The sequence below is a fragment of the Heptranchias perlo genome, chromosome 2 (genome assembly GCF_035084215.1).
Source record: "Heptranchias perlo isolate sHepPer1 chromosome 2, sHepPer1.hap1, whole genome shotgun sequence".
Lineage (NCBI taxonomy): Eukaryota > Metazoa > Chordata > Chondrichthyes > Hexanchiformes > Hexanchidae > Heptranchias > Heptranchias perlo.
Genome location: NC_090326.1, coordinates 110,936,181 through 110,955,585, shown reverse-complemented (window position 1 = coordinate 110,955,585; position 19,405 = coordinate 110,936,181). Strand labels below are relative to the sequence as shown.

The 19,405-nt window shown below is 42.6% G+C and overlaps 1 protein-coding gene across 1 annotated transcript in view; it reads left to right on the top strand.

The window, feature by feature from the left end:
• Positions 1-19,405, top strand: part of LOC137342086 (retinol dehydrogenase 12-like) — a 47,888-nt gene that overhangs the window by 13,218 nt on the left and 15,265 nt on the right. Inside the window, exons 2-3 of the mRNA XM_068005736.1 lie at positions 5,412-5,527; positions 18,333-18,488. Coding sequence (XP_067861837.1) covers positions 5,412-5,527; positions 18,333-18,488 — 272 coding nt within the window. The remainder of the gene's footprint in view (positions 1-5,411; positions 5,528-18,332; positions 18,489-19,405) is intronic.

Sequence of the window (19,405 nt, the reverse complement as noted above, 5' to 3'; positions counted from 1 at the left end):
CTTTTTTAGTCTAATTTCCTGATCTACCTTAGCCAACTTGCCCCTCTTACCTATTAAATTGGCTTTAAGTTTAAGACTCTATTTTCAGTCTTAAGTGTGTCACTCTTAAACTCAATGTGAAATTCATCATATTATCACTCTTTCCCCAGAGGATCCTTTACTGTGAGATTACTAATTAACCCTGTCTCATTACACGGTACACGATTGTGACAGATTTTGACAGCACCTCAAACCTGCCACATCTATCGCTTAGAAGGACGAGCAGCAGGCACATGGGAATATCACCTGCACGTTCCCCTCCAAGTCACACACTATCCCGACTTGGAAATATATCATCGTTCCTTCATCATCGCTGGGTCAAAATCCTGGAACTCCCTACCTAACAGCACTGTGGGTGAATCTTCTCCACATGGACTGCAGCAGTTCAAGAAGGCAGCTCACCACCACCTTCTCAAGGGCAGCTATGATGTGGAGATGCCGGTGATGGACTGGGGTTGACAATTGTAAACAATTTTACAACACCAAGTTATAGTCCAACAATTTTATTTTAAAATCCACAAGCTTTCTGAGGCTTCCTCCTTCCTCAGGTGAATGTGGAATTGAAATCCTCGAACCTATCGCATTTATAAAAATCACAGAACAATGCCTGATGATTACAGAAGTCTTTTCAACTGCCCGTTGCCAAGGCAACCAAAGTGTTCAGACAGATAGGTGTTACCTACAAGGCCACCGAATATACAAATGGCCAGAACTCAAAAAACAGATGATGTAGAGATGCCAATTAAAAAAACAGAGCGAGAGAGGCAGAAACATATCGCCAGCAATTGACCCGTTATATTAAAAAGATAACATTTGTTCGCTGGTGGGGTAACGTGTAGCGTGACATGAACCCAAGATCCCGGTTGAGGCCGTCCTCATGGGTGCGGAACTTGGCTATCAATTTCTGCTCGACGATTTTGCTTTGTCGAGTGTATCGAAGGCCGCCTTGGAGTACGCTTACCCGAAGGTCGGTGGCTGAATGTCCTTGACTGCTGAAGTGTTCCCCGACTGGGAGGGAACCCTCCTGTCTGGCGATTGTTGCGCGGTGTCCATTCATCCGTTGTCGCAGCGTTTGCATGGTCTCGCCAATGTACCATGCTCCAGGGCATCCTTTCCTTTAACGTATGAGGTAGACAACGTTGGCCGAGTCACAGGAGTATGAACCATGCACCTGGTGGGTGGTGTCCTCTCGTGTGATGGTGGTATCTGTGTCCATGATCTGGCATGTCTTGCAGAGGTTACCGTGGCAGGGTTGTGTGGTGTCGTGGACGCTGTTCTCCTGAAAGCTGGGTAATTTGCTGCGAACGATGGTCTGTTTGAGGTTGGGTGGCTGTTTAAAGGCGAGTAGTGGAGGTGTGGGGATGGCCATAGCGAGGTGCTCGTCGTCATTGATGACATGTTGAAGGCTGCGGAGAACATGGCGTGGTTTCTCCGCTCCGGGGAAGTACTGGACGACGAAGGGTACTCTGTTGGTCGTGTCCCGTGTTAGCCTTCTGAGGAGGTCTATGCGATTTTTCGCTGTGGCCCGTCTGAACTGTCGATCGATGAGTCGAGCGTGAAAAATCGCATAGACCTCCTCAGAAGACTAACACGGGACGCAACCAACAGAGTACCCTTCGTCGTCCAGTACTTCCCCGGAGCGGAGAAACTACGCCATGTTCTCTGCAGCCTTCAACATGTCATCAATGACGACGAACACCTCGCTATGGCCATCCTCACACCTCCACTACTCGCCTTTAAACAGCCACCCAACCTCAAACAGACCATCGTTCGCAGCAAATTACCCAGCTTTCAGGAGAACAGCGTCCACGACACCACACAACCCTGCCACGGTAACCTTTGCAAGACATGCCAGATCATCGACACAGATACCACCATCGCACGAGAGGACACCACCCACCAGGTGCATGGTTCATACTCCTGTGACTCTGCCAACGTTGTCTACCTCATACGTTGCAGGAAAGGATGCCCCGGAGGATGATACATTGGCGAGACCATGCAAACGCTGCGACAACGGATGAACGGACACCACGCAACAATCGCCAGACAGGAGGGTTCCCTCCCAGTCGGGGAACACTTCAGTCAAGGACATTCAGCCACCGACCTTCGGGTAAGCGTACTCCAAGGCGGCCTTCGAGACACTCGACAACGCAAAATCGCCGAGCAGAAATTGATAGCCAAGTTCCTCACCCATGAAGACGGCCTCAACCGGGATCTTGGGTTCATGTCACGCTACATGTTACCCCACCAGCGAACAAATGTTATCTGTTTTTAATATAACGGGTCAATTGCTGTCTATGTTTCTGCCTCTCTCGCTCTTTTTTTTAATTGGCATCTCCACATCATCTGTTTTTTGAGTTCTGGCCATTTGTATATTCGGTGGCCTTGTAGGTAACACCTATCTGTCTGAACACTTTGGTTGCCTTGGCAACGGGCAGTTTGAAAAGACTTCTGTAATCATCAGGCATTGTTCTGTGATTTATAAATGCGATAGGTTCGAGGATTTCAATTCCACATTCACCTGAGGAAGGAGGAAGCCTCCGAAAGCTTGTGGATTTTAAAATAAAATTGTTGGACTGTAACTTGGTGTTGTAAAATTGCTTACAATTCTCAAGGGCAATTAGGGATGGGCAATAAATGCTGACGTTGCCAGTGATGCCCACATCCCATGAACTAATAATAAAAAAAACTAAAATAGCCTGTTCTCTGGTTCCATGATGTATTGTTTTAGGAAACTGCCTCGAATACATTCCATGAGCTCATCCTCCAGACTAGTTTTGCCACTTTGATTTGTCCTGTCTATAGGAAGATTAAAGTCCCCTGCGATTAATGCATTACCTTTGTTACAAGCTCCTATTAATACTATGTCTAACGGTATAGCTACTGTTAGGGGGCCAATAAACTACTCCCACCACTGTTTTCTGCCCCTTGTTATGTTATTTCCATCCATACTGATTCTATTCCTTATCCTCTGAGCCAAGATCCTTTCTCACTACTGTCCTTATGTCATCTGTTATTATCAGGGCTACCCGCTACCCACCCCCCCCCCTCCTTTTCCATTCTGCCTGTCTTTTTGAAGTGTCAAGTACCCTGGAATATTTAGTTTCCAACTTTGGTCACCTTGCAACCATGTCTCTGTAATGGCCAATAGATCAAACCCATTTATCTCTTTGTGCCACTAATTTGTCTATCCTGTTATGCATTCAGATACAGCCTTTTTAGTTTTAACTTTTTACCACTCTTTACCTTATTTGCTAATGCACTATTACTGTTGTACTCTGTCCCTTCCTACCCACGCCCTGCCTATCTTTATCCAAAGTGCTACACTGCTTTGTTGCCTTGACTTATATCGCTCTGATTTCAAAATTTCCCCTCACCTGCCCTGCACCCCCACCCCCCCCCCCACCCCCCCCAAACCAAACTTCTTTTTAGTTTAAAGCCCTATCTCTAGCCCTGGTTATTTGGTTCATCAGGCCACTGGTCCTAGCCCGGTTTAAGTGGAGCCTGTCCCAACAGAACAGCTCCCTCTTTCCCCAGCACTGGTGCCAGTGCCCTATGACTGGAACCCCCTGGCTCCCACGCCACTCTGAGCCACGCATTTAACTCTGATCTGTTTGACCCTATGCCAATTTGTGTGTGACTTAGGTAGTAATCCAGATATTACCTTGGAGGTTCTGCTTATTTGGACCCTAACTCCTCAAACTGTCTCAGCAGAACCTCATTCTTTAGTTCTATCTATGTCATTGGTTCTACATGGACCACGACAACTGGATCCTCCCCCCTCATGCTCCAAGTTCTTTGCCAGCCACGAGAAGATATCCTTAACTCTGGCACCAGCCCAGCAACACACCTATCAGGACTCTGTCATGGCTGCAGAGAACAGTATCTATCCACTTCCACATTCCTTTTAACTTCCCCCCCCACCCCCCCCCCCCCCCCCCAACCCACTTGAATGGCCACCTGTACCATGGTGTCATAATCAGTTTGCCCATCCTCCCTGCAGCCATTGTTCTTATCCCAACAGGTAGCAAGTACCTGTTGGACAAGGTCTGAGGTTCCTCCATTACTACATCCTGGGTCCTGATACCTGCCTGTCTTGCAGCCACATCCTCTGTCCTTGACCACCAAATGAATCCAGAGGACTGCCTAATCATCTAAGGGGTGTGACTGCCTCCTGGATCAGTGTCCAGATAACTCTTCCTCTTGGATGCATTGCAATGTCTGAAGCTCAGACTGCAGGCCAACAACTCTGAGCTGCAGGCGCTTACTGCAGATGTGGTTGCTCGTGATTTTGCTGGTCTCCACAAACTCCCATGTGCTGCAGTTACGACACACCACAGATTCAGATAATTTCTAAGGATTCTTGAGGTGAAAGTACATTGTCAAGACATACTAAGGAGGCTTTCACTTTACTGTGCTGTGCCTGATTTTAGGAAAGTGCTCCAATGCTGAAATCCCTTGTCTTCTGCAAAAATTCACTAACTCTTAAAATTCCCCCCTCCCCCAATGTTGAATGGGATAAGGTAGGCTTGAGTGGAAAAACTTAATTCTGAATCTGAAAAGTTCTAAAAAAACAGAAAATACTAGAAATCACAGCTGGTCTGTAAGCATCTGGAAAGAGGAAAGATAGGTTAACATTTCTGGTGGAGACCCTTCATCAGATCTGTTGTTTTAGTTTTCCAACATTTTCAAGTTTGTCTTTTTATCTCTGAAGTGAATGGAATTGGATTAGTTCTGTTCTTCAGGCCAAAAGTTTTAAGCCAGTTTGAGATCACTTGGTTTATGAAATTCTCATTATTGTCATCATGAGGATTTCAGTAAATAACAACAACTTGCATTTATATAGCGCCTTTTAATGTAGCGGTTCAAGAAGGCGGCTCACCACCACCTTCTCAAGGGCAATTAGGGATGGGCAATAAATGCCGGCCTTGCCAGCGACGCCCACATCCCGTGAACGAATGAAAAAAAAACAACATCCCAAGGTGTTTAGCAGGACTGTAAGACAAAATTTGACACTGAGCCAAAGGAGGAGATATTAGAATAGGTGACTAAAACCTTGGTCAAAGGTAAGTTTTAATGAGGGTCTTGAAGGAGGAGAGTGAGGTGGAACGATTGGTTTAGGGAGAGAATTCCGGAGCCGAGGGCCTAGACGGCTGAAGGCATGGCTGCCAATGGTGGGGCGAAGGGAGTGGGGGTTCACGAGAATCCAGAGTTGGAGGAATGCGGAGTGCTTAAAGGGTTGTAGGGCTGGAGGAGGTTAGAGGTATGGAGGTATAGTAAAGCATAGTGAAATCTCAGGTCGGTATTGTTTGTTTTTAGCAAAAATAAGATTTATAATTAACATATTGCTATGAACTTTTGCTTCTCATCAGCAAAGCATCAGATTGTAAGAAGTGGTCAGAAGCCAGACTGGATGGAAAGACCGTATTAATAACTGGCGCTAACACTGGAATTGGCAAAGAGACTGCGAAAGACCTGGGAAAGAGAGGTACAAGTAGCTTAACAACTTATGGTTTAAGTGCCTTGAAATTCTCTGGTGGTAGTGGATATATGATTTGAATTTTCTGGGATTAAACATAGCATTTTCAAGCTGTTTCTTTACTATCAATAATAAATTTCTTGTCAATGATAAAACTAAGTTTAAATGTAATACATAAAATGACCTTGAGACAAATATTAAATTTAGTCACGTTGGGAAGCATGCCAGACCTATGGATTACACCAGTTGAATTATTTTCACTTATTACGTTCATTCTCTGTAACTTATTCTATTTGGACTTTTTCCTCACCCACTGACCTACGCTAAACTGCATAAACCCTTCACACCCACCCCCCCATGAAGTCCACATCAATAAAAATCAATTGAAATAATTGAGATTAATGTAAATTTGCTTTTTGTTAAACACTCAGTTTCGTTAGGCCAATAAAATCTACTGGATCTATGTTCTTAAGCTGCACTGGTTTCTACAAAAGATCTGCCTATATTGCATTGATCTGGCTGACATGTATATACAATAGTAGTGAGTTGATGGGGTGATTGACTGCTACAGTTGGTTCACACATTGTCCTTTCACCTCTAGAATTGAATTCAACCCAGACTAATAGAATGAATCTCCTCTTTCAGACAGCTGTGAAGGACTTAAAAGTGGTTGAGTAGTCTCAACTCAATCATTCATGACTGTGAGTCAGTAGCACAAAACTACATGCACCGTTCCCTCGCTGTCTGCCTCCTAGATAATTGAATCATACACACCATGAGGTTTCCAGGTTTGATACCTTGCTTATGGTAAGTTAGCAGATCTCAGCAAGGATGGTGCTAGGGATGCTAGTGTTGTCCTCAGCATCCCTGGAGAGGGGGGAAATCATCCAAGCTTCCTGCTCCTAATCACTAGTGACTCCTGCTGGAAGTATGCGTATATGATAATCAGGTCAAGACCGGATCGGGCTCAGCTGTGTTCCCCCCCCCCCCACCCCTGTGGTTGAAGCTTACCCATAAAGGATGGTCATTTGGGTGTGGAGATATTGGATTGTACTTGTGGAATTGGGCTTGAGCAAGCAATAAATGCTCTTGGGGAGGGTGGGAGATTGGTGAGAAAAAATGACAAATTACCACTACATTAGAAGTCTCAATTAATATATCAAGACCTGGAAAAGGTAAAGATCAAAATAAAATTCACTGCATCACACCTGCACATCAAAATGGGAATGGAGAAGCTTCTGCTTCTAGGCCACAGTGGCAGCCCACATATAGTGGCATCTCTACAGGCACAAATTTTGGGCTCAAGTATGTAAACAGCAAAACACACTGAAAACTTAAGAATTTTCCATGCAAACCAGTAATAATCTGCTTTTTGAAGATACAATTGGGTGGAATAGAGTTTCACCATGTTTCTAACCTGCCTTCTGACCTAGGGGTGCTTAATACTAATGTGTAGAAGGTTACAAAGTATTCCTTCTCCTACACTGAGCATAGTTTGATTAAATAGTAGCTATTAAAATGAATAGCTTCATACAGTATCCTATGTAATATGTATTTCTTGGATCTTAAATTGCAATACTTATCCATAACCACAAACACACAAGTTCATATTGTGCTAATTGCATTCATTGAATGTAATTAATTTGTAAAGCTCACCTAAGGATAAAGTAGTATAATTTTTATGTTGGGTTATCAGACCCACAATGCAACAACATGCATTTATATAGCACCTTTTAACACTGATTTTTATCCGATTACACTTTTTTAAAAAAAATCATAAGCTGAAGGAGGTATTAGGAGGGATCACTAAAAAAGATTGGTAAAGGAAGTATGTTTTAAGGAGGGTCTCTTAAAGGTGGAGAGGGATTTGGCGAGGCAGAGCAATCTACGGAGGGAATCCAGAGCTTGGAGCCCAGATGGCTGAAGGCAAGGCCACCAATGGTGGGGCAAAGGGATTTTTGGATGCATGAGCCCAGAGTTGGAGGAATGCAGAGTACTTGTAAGACTGCAAAAGGTTAGCGATGGGGAGGGGTGAGGCCATAATGGGCTAGGAACACGAGGAATAGAATTTTAAACCTGAGGTATTGGGGGACCGGATGCCATGTTGGTTAGCGAACACGTTGGTGATGGGTGGGCAGGTCTTAATGTGGGATAGGATGTAGGCAGCAGAGTTTTGGATAAGCTGAAGTTTGTGGAGGGTGGATGATGCAAGGTCAATCAAGAGCATTGGAATAGCTGAGTCTGGAGGTGAAGACATGGTTGATGGTTTCAGCAGCAGATTGGCTTAATCTGTGGTGGAGACTAGTGATTTCAGAGGTGGAAGTAGGTGGTCTTTGTAATGGAGCGAATATGGGGTTGGAATTTCAGCTCTGGGTCAAATAGGATGCAGAGGTTGCGAACAGTCTGGCTCAACCTGAGACAGGGGCCAGGGAGAGGGATGGAATCTATGGCTAGGGTACGGAGTATATGGCGGGGCCCGCAAAGAATGGCTTCAGTTTTCCCATGTTTAACTAACTGGAGGAAATTTCCTCCATTCAGGACTGGATGTCTGACAAGCAACCAGAGAGCAGAAGCAGTGGAGGAGTCAAGACAGGCTGGTGGAGAGGTAGAGCTGGGTGTCCTTGGTGTGGAGCCTGGTGCCATGTTTTTGGACTATGTCACCATAGGGCAACATGTAGATGAGGAAGGGGCCAAGGATACATGTGCTTTAAACATAAAATGAGGTAAATAAGACAGTTGGTTGATGTAGATTGCTTCAGCTGAATAGTGTTGGAGAGGTGTTCTGACAAAAAGGCACTTGGATATTAATAACTCAACCATACAGCTGTCATTTGTGCATTAATATGCAGTTTTGCATGCATGTGCAGAATGGATGAATATTTTAATGCAAAATTTAGCTACTGTCAGCCCACTATACAAGTGAAAGGTGCCAATCTATCTATAATTCATGTGCTGGGAATGTACACCATTTAACAGCCACCATAACAATTGAAGATGCTAGATAAACAAGTGATGACTGCATTTCTGAAACTACACTCTAATACTGCTGCTGGATAATATACTGAACTACTACCTCCCACATTTTTGCTGTTGTGCTGTGTATAGTGATAGCATTCAATCTTGGCAATGACCAGTCAGATTTTTAAAAGAAGAGTAGGGCTTCTGTGGCTCAGATCCTTAAGATTTGCTTTACAGAGCCTAAAGAAAGAACTAACATGCATTTTATGTCGCTTCTTTCACAACTTCGATGTCTCAACGTGCTTTACAGCCAATTATGTACTTTTGAAGTATAGTTACTGTTGTAATGTAGGTAAACGCAGCAGCCAATTTGTGCACAGCAAGGTGCCACAAACAGCAATCTGATAATGATTAGATAACCTGTTTTAGTGATGTTAGTTGAGGGATAAATATTGGTCAGAACACCGGGAGAACTCCTGCTCTTTGAATAGTGCCATGGGATCTTTTATCTCCACTTGACAGTGCAGATGGGGGTCTCGATTTTTAACTTTCCATCCAAAAGATGGCACTTCCAGTAGTGCAGCACTTCCTCAGTACTGCACTGAAGTGTCAGTCTGAATGATGAGTTCAAGTCCCATTTGAGAGACTTGAGCACATGACCTTTTGACTTGGAGGTGAGTGCTACCACTGAGCCAGGGCTGACACCTTATGAATTTGGTGTGCTGTTATGAAATTTAGTGTTGATTTAGACTGTGTATTTTACTTTTAAATGCAGTTGGTTTAATTTTATGCAACCAATATATTTGAGTGTCTTTCTTATAATAGAAGTTTCCAGTATTGGTAGTCGTGATTGCTGAATTTGTTCTAAATTAGTGGTTTGCTGGTAACTGAGGACTTTAATGTAGCTTACTATGCAAGTATGTACTTTAATGCAGGGAGTGGTTATTTAACTTTTAAATCCAATGGCTTCATATTTGTAGTTTTAATCCACTTAGTTAGTTCTGAGTAACACTGAACACTAATATAGTTTTAGCTTAGAGTGCAGTGTTTGACTTTGTGTGGTGTGGTTTTCTTATGAAATGGGTGAACGATGGCAATAGTACATAGAATGTACAGCACAGAAACAGGCCATTTGACCCAACAGGTCCATGCCGGTGTTTATGCTTCACATGTGCCTCCTCCCACCTTCAACCTAGCTACATCAACATATCCTTCTATTCCTTTCTCCCTTGTGTTTATTCAGCTTCCTCTTAAATGTACCTATGCTAGTCGCCTCAAAGATTCCTTGTGATAGTGAGTTCCACATTCTAACCACTCACTAGGTAAAGAAGTTTCTCCTGAATCCCCTCTTGGATTTATTAGTGATTATCTTATCTTTATGGTCCCTAGTTCTGGTCTCCCCTGCAAGTGGAAACATTTTCTCCACGTCTACTCTATCAAACCCTTTTCATAATCTTAAAGACCACCCCTCAATCTTCTAGAGAAAAGAGCCCCAGCGTGTTCAAATTTTCCTGATGGGTATAACCCCTCAGTTCTAGTATCATCCTAGTAAATCTTTTTTGCACCTTCTTTAGTGCCTTTTTTATATAATATGGTGACTAGAACTGTTCACAGTACTCCCAAGTATGGTCTAACCTAGGTTCTATACAAGTTTAACATAACTTCTCTGCTTTTCAATTCTATCCCTCTAGGAATGAACCCCAGTGTTTGATTTGCCTTTTTTATGGCCTTATTAACCTGCATTGCCATTTTGTGATTTGTGTATCTGTACCCCCTGATCCCTCTGTTTCTCTACCCCATTTAGACTGATTTTCCAAGGAATATGTTCTTCCTTCTGAAATGTACCACCTCACACTTATCTATATTGAAACTCCTCTGCCAATTACATGCCCAATACACTATGCTATAAAATGTTCACCAAGAGGTTTAACTAATCTCTTGGAATTGATAAGACATGGTTATTAAAGTTTTTATTTTTGAGGTTAAATTAATTCAGTAGGAAATCTTATCTTTAAATTATTAACTGCCTTGGTAATTACATGAAGGTTGCTCACATTCATTTGAGTTTCTAACTGGACCACAAGACAGGTTGAGGTGAAGTCTTCTTGTCCTGTCCCATCCCTCCATAATGTCAGCCTTACTGTGTAATGATGCAAAAGTGACAGTATATTTGCATCTTTAGAGACCATGGGCCAGAAATTCAAATAAGGGTACACTGAGGCTCGTACCTGGCAATCAAAGGTACCAGAAGAATGTAAATACAAATATCTAATTATCCTTATGTGATTTTGCTGGAAAAGAAACAAGACTTCAGGTACTATTTCCAGGTTCCTTCCTTTACTATTGGGAAGCTTATTATAGATGGCTTCATTTTCATCATGCAACTTTATTTTAGATCTTGGATGATCTTCTGTAAACATTTGTGAGCATAGTACTTGCTATGCCTTAAGGGCCAGTGACCATAAAAGCTGTTAGATTGTTGTGAAACCCGACTGGTTCACTTATGTCCTTCAGGGAAGGGAACCTACCACCCCTACTTGCTCTGGCCTACATGTGACTCCACTCCCATACTACATGATTGACTCTTAATGTCCCCAGGCAACTAGGGATGAGCAACAAACGTTGCCTTGTCACTGTCGCCCACATTTCAAGAACAAATGTTCTCAATTCGTAGAATCATGGAAAGGTTACAGCACAGAAGGCGTCCATTCGGCCCATCGAGTCCGCGCCGGCTCAGTGCAAGAGCAATCCAGCTAGTCCCACTCCCCCGCCCTATCCCCTGCAAATGTTTTCCTTTCAAGTACTTATCCAGTTCCCTTTTGAAGGTCATGATTGAATCTGCCTCACCACTTGCTCGGGCAGTGCATTCCAGATCCTAACCACTCGCTGTGTTTAAAAAGAAAACGTTTTTTCTCATCACCTTTGGTTCTTTTGCCAATCACCTTAAATCTATGTCCTCTGGTTCTTGATCCTTCTGCCAATGGGAGCAGTTTCTCTCCATCTACTGTTCAGACCCCAAATTAGGTTTAGTCAGACTAAATTTTAAAAATTAAGTCAAAAACAAAGGTGTTTGACCTGGAAAAGAGCAAATTTTATAGGGCTGAAAGGGGCCTTAGCCCATTTTAAGTAAATGGGAAAAATTGGCAGATGAAACAGCAGATGAACAATGGGGAAATGTTTAAGCAATAAGTAGAGTATGGCTTAAAAACATTCTAACCAGGGGAAAAGGACAAGACTGTCAGGGATAAAATGGGATTAGAGAACAAGGGTCCAGTTCAACATAATATTGGATTCATAGTTAAGGAAGCTGCTTTTTAAATGATGAGAGTAATTGACATATGCATGAATGAGTCACAATCCAGTGGCAGCTTGGTATTGGTTCCACCCTGTCTACATGCTTAGCAATTCATGATCTTTGCTGGCTTGTCAGCAGATTTAATCTTTCCTTACTGTTCCAACTTGTAGTTTAACCCCAGCTTGCCTGACTTGATCTTCCTACATTTTTTAAATATAAAATTAGTTATTTGTAGCTTGTAAATACCAGGTTATAATTAGGATGTATGGGTTAGGATTATGTTGTACAAGTTAAGCCATTGCAGGTCGCAGTATTAACTTCCATGCTTGCTTTATCTACTTGTTGAGAACCACTGTTTGTTATAGTGCTATAACGCATTATCAGTCATCCTCAGGAGAGTAGTTCAAACACTAAGCACTTGTCCTAGAAGTATTAGGGCAAACTTAAGTGCCAGCCTTGGCTCAGTGATAGCATTGTCACCTTGAGTTAGGTCACGAGGATAGCATGCCGGAAATCCCAAGAAAACTAATATTGAATTGGGGACAGGGACTCAATAAAATTAACATAAGCAAAACAACAGTAATGAAGAAAATAATAGCACTAAAGAGTGACAAATCCTCAGGACCAGATGGTTTCCGTCCCAGGGTTTTAAAGGATGTAGGTGAGCACATTGCAGATGCCCTAACTATAATCTTTCAAAGTTCTCTAGATTCAGGAACTGTCCCTCTAGATTGGAAAATTGCACATGTCACTCTGCTTTTTAAGAAAGGAGAGAGAGAGGGAAACCAGAGAATTTTAGACCAGTTAGCCTAACCTCTTTTGTGGGGAAAATGCTGGAGTCTATAATTAAGGATAGGGTGACTGAACACCTTAAAAATTTTCAGTTAATCAGAGAGCCAGCATGGATTTGTGAAAAGTAGGTCGTGCCTGGCAAACCTGATTGAATTTGTTGAAGAGGTGACTAAAGTAGTGGTCAGGTGAATGCCAATGGATGTTATTTATATGGACTTCCAGAAGGCATTTGATAAAGTCCCACATAAGAGACTGTTAGCTAAGTTAGAAGCCCATGGAATCGAGGGAAAAGTACAGACTTGGTTAGGAAGTTGGCTGAGCGAAAGGCGACAGAGAGTATGGATAATGGGTAGGTACTCACATTGGCAGGATGTGACTAGTGGAGTCCCGCAGGGATCTGTCTTGGGACCTCAATTATTCACAATATTTATTAACTACTTAGATGAAGGCATAGAAAGTCTCATATCTAAGTTTGCCGATGACACAAAGATTGGTGGCATTGTAAGCAGTGTAGATGAAAACATAAAATTACAAAGCGATATTGATAGATTAGGTGAATGGGCAAAACTTAGGCAAGTGGAATTCAATGTAGACAAATGTGAGGTCATCCACTTTGGATCAAAAAAGGATAGAACAGGGTACTTTCTAAATGGTAAAAAGTTAAAAACAGTGGATGTCCAAAGGGACTTCGGGGTTCAGGTACATCGATCATTGAAGTGTCATGAACAGGTGCAGAAAATAATCAATAAGGCTAATGGAATGCTGGCCTTTGTATCTGGAGGACTAGAGTACAAGGGGGCAGAAGTTATGCTGCAGCTATACAAAACCCTGGTTAGACTATACCTGGAGTACTGTGAGCACTTCTGGGCACCGCACCTTCGGAAGGACATATTGGCAATGGAGGCAGTGCAGTGTAGGTTTACTAGAATGATACCCAGACTTCAAGGGTTAAGTTACGAGGAGAGATTACACAAATTGGGGTTGTATTCTCTGGAGTTTAAAAGGTTAAGGGGTGATCTGATCGAAGTTTATAAGATATTAAGGGGAACAGATAGGGTGGATAGAGAGAAACTATTTCTGCTGGTTGGGGATTTTAGGAGTAGGGGGCACAGTCTAAAAATTAGAGCCAGACCTTTCCGGAGTGAGATTAGAAAACCCTTCTACACAGAGTGGTGGAAGTTTGGAACTCTCTTCTGTAAACTGCAATTAATGCTAGCTCAATTGCTAATTTTAAATCTGAGATAGCTTTTTGGCAACCAAAGGTATTAAGGGATATGGGCCAAAGGCAGGTATATGGAGTTAGATCACAGATCAGCCATGATCTTATCAAATGGCAAAGCGGGCTCGAGGAGCTGAATGGTCTATTCCTGTTCCTATGTGCTCAAGTCTCACGAGTGGGACTTGAAACCATCATCCAGGTTGACACTCCGGTGCAGTATGGAAGGAGTGCTACACTATCTGAGGTGCCATCCTTTGCATGAGATGTCAAACTGAAGTCCCACCTGCCTCCTTCGATGGCTGTAAAAGATCTCATGGCATAAATTGAAGAGGAGCAAGGGAGTTCTCCTGGTGTCCTGGCCAATATTTATATCTCAAACATCACTTAAAAACAGATTACCAGGTTATTATCTGATTGCTGTTTATGGGAATTGGCTGCCCTATTTCCCTACAACATAAGTGACTACATTTATACTTCATTGGCTATAAAGCACTTTTGAAACATATAGGAACAGGAATAGGCCATTTAGCCCCTCAAACCTGTTCTGTCATTCGGTGGGATCATGGCTGATCTGTGACCTAACTCATATACCTGCCTTAGCCCCATAATCTCTTAGATTTTTGTTAACCAAAATGTATTATCTCAGATTTTAAATCTAACAATTGAGTTGGCATCAACTGCTGTTTGCTCAAGAGTTCCAAACCTTTACCATTTTAGGATGTCCTGAGGTCATGAAAGGTGCTATATAAATGCAAGTTCTCTCTTATAAATATCTGACCTGAAGCATGCATCTTTGAAAGCCTATGAAACAATTCTGCCTAATAGATGAATTCCTTTTTAAGAAAATAGTGCCTGTATGTGATTTATGTATATATAAATAATCTAAAAATAAAAAAACCAAATTGATACCCAGCTCTGGTACCTCTTCAATCCCCAAATAAGAAAAGGCTAGTCAAACATTTCATAAGGATTGTCCCCCTCTCAAGCCTTTGAGCTCTTAGATTTATTTATTTTTAACTTCCAGTGACTATGCCACAACATACTGTCTACTGCACTTAACTGGTAACTAAGGGGTTACAGAAGGAAAAACAGTGCTTGTAAATAATATTCTTTTATGTCATCCTAACCTTCAAATTCCATGATAACAGGAACAGACTCTACATTTTATTAACTAGACTGGTAATGTGTTGCTTGAATTTCACTGTCTGATGAAGTAATTGGATGCCATGGTAACAGTCAGACCAGTTGTCCATATTGATTTTGCAAAATTGGGTATTAAACTGTTTTGCAAATAGTGGATTGCAGTTGGATCCAATTCTGTTGGGAAACAAATCTTTGCTCGGATTTAAAATGTTCTGTCTTTTGAATTAATCATTCAAAATTAGTGTTTTTGTTTCTAATCTGTTTTCCAAGGTTTCTGAGAGTTTATTGGCTTGAAAATATTCAATCTTTTAAATATTTGGGCTACCCTGTTCTATTGAGCAAAGTATTTTGAATAATTTCTAACCAGCCAATAGTTAAGAGATCAAGCATTAACTCACCTCAGCAGTATCCAATTGCTCTTTAATAAGAACAGAAAATGTTGGAAACATTCAGCAGGTCAGGCAGCATCTGTGAAGTGAGAAACCAAGTTAACGTTTCAGGTCAATGACCGTTCATCAGAATGGTGCTGTTTGCTAGCTGCTCTTTACTTGATGCAGCATTTTGTTTTTCCTTCAAAACTATTACACGTGCAAAGAAAGACAATTTTTGAATGTTTCATTATACTTTATCGAGTTTAGCAACTAAACCATTGTACTTCATCGAGTTTAGCAACTAAACCATTGTTGCCTAATTTACTCAATGAATAATCCAATCCAATAAATATTCTACATTTAGAAATACATCAGTGGTTGATATGCTGTATTTGATTCACATTTTCTTTATATTTGTGGAGTATATTTCACATGATTTATTTGTCAGTACTTTTGCACTAGTGAAGCTCCTGTGGCATTGCTCATGGTGAGTCCAAGGAATCTTTATCTTCAATGCCTCTATTGTCTTTTTGTTTTGTGTCTCTTTCTATCTTTTTTTTCTTCCCATCTCATCTTCTGATCCTTTCTCAGCCTTCTCTGTTCTGCTATCTCTATCTCACTATCCATTCTTCTCCCCCTTCTCATCTTCTGGTCCTTTCTGTGTCTCACCATGGGTGGCATTGTGGTGCATAACACGACCTAGCTTCCAGAGGACCAGAACGTAAGTATAACGTTAGATACGCTTTTACTGCTTACAATAAAGGTTGAAACTAATACCCAATTGTGACGGAAATAGGATGTATACCAAATAGTGACACAAGAAGTCTTAACTCCTGATTTGTTATTCTATAATTATATTAAGGTTTTCATTAGCTACAATACAGTAATTAACTCCTCCTTTATTGGGTGAGGTATAGAGGATATGAGTTCAATCAGTTAACTCATGAGCAATACAGTTACAAGTGAATTATTGTTAACTTGTGAATTGATGCATTTTTATATGAAGCATTCTGATTATAATTGTAATTCATTTCAAAGGCTCTTTTCATTCCTTCATCATGAGATCATCACTGATGAGCAATGATATTTGTAGAAATTATTATTTTTGTACTGGACTGAATTTTTTTTTAGTTGATCTAACCTTTTGCCTTTATCAAAATATGATTCCAGTCAGTCGAGTTGTTTTTTTTTGGGTGGGGTGGAGGTTGGGTGGGTGAAGAGGGTGTGAACTTCTGGACACCAACAGCTTTAAAATTTAGGAACAAGACCCAAAATTCCACTATTCTGGGGGCAAATAAATTGCATAATCTGGGCAGGTAGGGGAGGAATTTTGAGCTGGACCTGAGTTCTGTCTGTCAGAAATTCCTGTAGTTTTGGGGACTGGTGCATAAATATTAGTGGGCAGGCGTGTTATGCTGTGTGTCATGCTGTGTTTCTCCATTTGGGGCCTATAAAGGAGGACCTGAACTTTTATAAAGCTGGTTTTAATGGCTGGGGGCCTCATTGGTATGCTGACTTTCCAACCAAAATGGCTGCCCAGCCATTAAATCCAGTAGCAGGAGGCCACTGCTGGGAACCCTGGGGTATGGTGCCCAGCACAAGGTAAGTGCTGTGGGAGGGGAAGCCCAAGGCTGGTGAGTTTCATGGTATCCTTGTGGCTCCTAGAGGAGCACTCCTCCTCTTAGCCCCTATTGCTGCACCCCTGCACAGGCCTCCAGTTAAAATGGGAACCACTATGCCACCATACCCTGATTTGTTACTGTACTAGTAATCCAGAGGCCTGGACTAATAATTCGGTGTCATTTCAGCTCATCACCACCTTCTCAGGCAATTAGTGATGGGCAATAAATGCTGGCCTTGCCAGCGACGCCCGTATCCAATGAACAAATTTTTTAAAAATCCCATCATGGCAGCTGGGAATTTAAATTCAGTTAATTAAATAAAATCTAAAATAAAAAGCAAGTATCAGTAAAGGTGAACATGAAACTACTGGATTATTGTAAAAACCCATCTGGTTCACTAATGTCCTTTTTAGGGAAAGAAACCTGCTGTCCTTACCTGGTCTGGCCTATATGTGACTCCAGACTCACAGCAATGTGATTGATTGATTCTTAACTGCCCTCTGAAATGGCCTAGCAAGCCACTCAGTTGTACAATCTTGTTCCAAAAGGTCATAAGAATAAAACTGGACGGACCACTTGGCACTGGACGTGACAAAGTCAAAGGCAAACCAAGCCCAGTCGACCCTGCAATGTCCTCCTCACTAACATCTGGGGATTTGTGCCATAATTGGGAGAGCTGTCCCACAGACTAGTCAAGCAACAGCCTGATACAGCCACACTCAATCATACCTTTATCCACCACCTTAAACATTCACTCCCTCCACCACCGGCGCACTGTGGCTGCAGTGTGTACTATCTACATGATGCACTGCAGCAACTCGCCAAGGCTTCTTCGACAGCACCTCCCAAACCTGCAACCTCTACCACCTAGAAGAAGGGCAGCAGGCACATGGGAACAACACCTGCACGTTCCCCTCCAAGTCACACACCATCCTGACTTGAAAATATATCACCGTTCCTTCATCGTTGCTGGGTCAAAATCCTGGAACTTCCTTCCTAACAGCACTGTGGGAGAACCGTCACCACACGGACTGCAGCGGTTCAAGAAGGCAGGTCACTACCACCTTCTCGAGGGCAATTAGGGATGGGCAATAAATGCTGGCCTCGCCAGTGACGCCCACATCCCATGAACAAATTTTTTTTTAAAGTCCCAATAACCCCCCCCACCCCCCTTTCTGCCAGATAAGGAGTTAAAATCAAGCTCATTAAGGTAGGATCTTATTTCTGTTTTTTGTGGACTTGTAATTGTTTTGTTGTGCTTGTTTACAATTTTGCATTATTAAAAACTAGGATACCAATTTTCACAAACAGGAGGAAGATGATAATAGCTGTGGATGTTCGGAGCATAAGTTCAATGGCCATGTTTTTATTTTGTTAATTCTCTCCCTTGTACTATATGTTCTTGTGCATGTAGGAGCCCATATTATCATCGGCTGCAGAGACACAGAAAAGGGTGATGCTGCAGCTAAAGAAATAATAGAGGAATCTGGAAATCCTAATATAGTTGTCAAGAAGTTGGATTTAGCTGACACCAAATCTATTCGAGAGTTTGCTGCGCAGATCAATAATGGTATGCTGTCTTTTGTTTCAAACTGTTATACATTCTTGTTTTATTTTCTGTTTGTGAAAATCCCAAAAAAACATGCAGGTTACAAACCTGCACAATTAGGAGAATGAACAAAGTTTGTAGCATTAGGAATGAGATTCCATCCTCGTAGAATCATAGGCCTCGATACTTGCAGGGAGGGTGAGGCTGAAGAACTCGGCAAGGTCGGGGACGTGACGGCCCTGCCGAAATCAACGACAGGGTCTCATTTAAATAAAAATGCTGCCATCCCCCTGCCTGACAGCTGGCCAAATCGACAGCCTGGCAGGCGGGAGTACAAGCAAGTGGCAGGAGGCCACAGCTGAGGTCTGTGGGGATGGTCCCTGGCAGTTAGTGGGGTTCAGGGTTCAGCCGTGATCGGGGTCGAGGGAGGTGGGGTGGGGGGGGGCAAAGAGGGGAAGAAATCTGTCAGCTATTTGAGGGGGATTAGGTTCAAGGGAGGTTCTTGAAGAGCACTCCTGGCCTGCAAGAAAACCTGAAGAATAAATTTCAAACATAACCTGCTGGCCTCTCTTTCTGGCCCAGGATCAGGCTCCCTTCAGGTTGTGCTTGCAGGCTAAGCCAACACTGCCACTTCCTCCCTCCCCCCCCCCCCCCCCCCCCCCCCATGCTCAGGCCTCTGGTTGATTTTTGCAGATGATCTGCATATTTAAAACGGGTCCCCACTTCCTTCCTGTGGGTGTCCTGCTCGAGGTTAATATGGGGACATGCCAGGAAGGAAGTGGGATCGGTGGGGGTAACTGACACCCATTATTTAAACTACCCCCCCCCCCTCTTGCCTGGCTTCAGCCAGGTGGAGGCAGTTAAAATTGGGCCCCTGGAAATCACAGGAAAAGTCATTCAATAAATCCTATTTCAGACGGTGGACTGTGATTTAGACT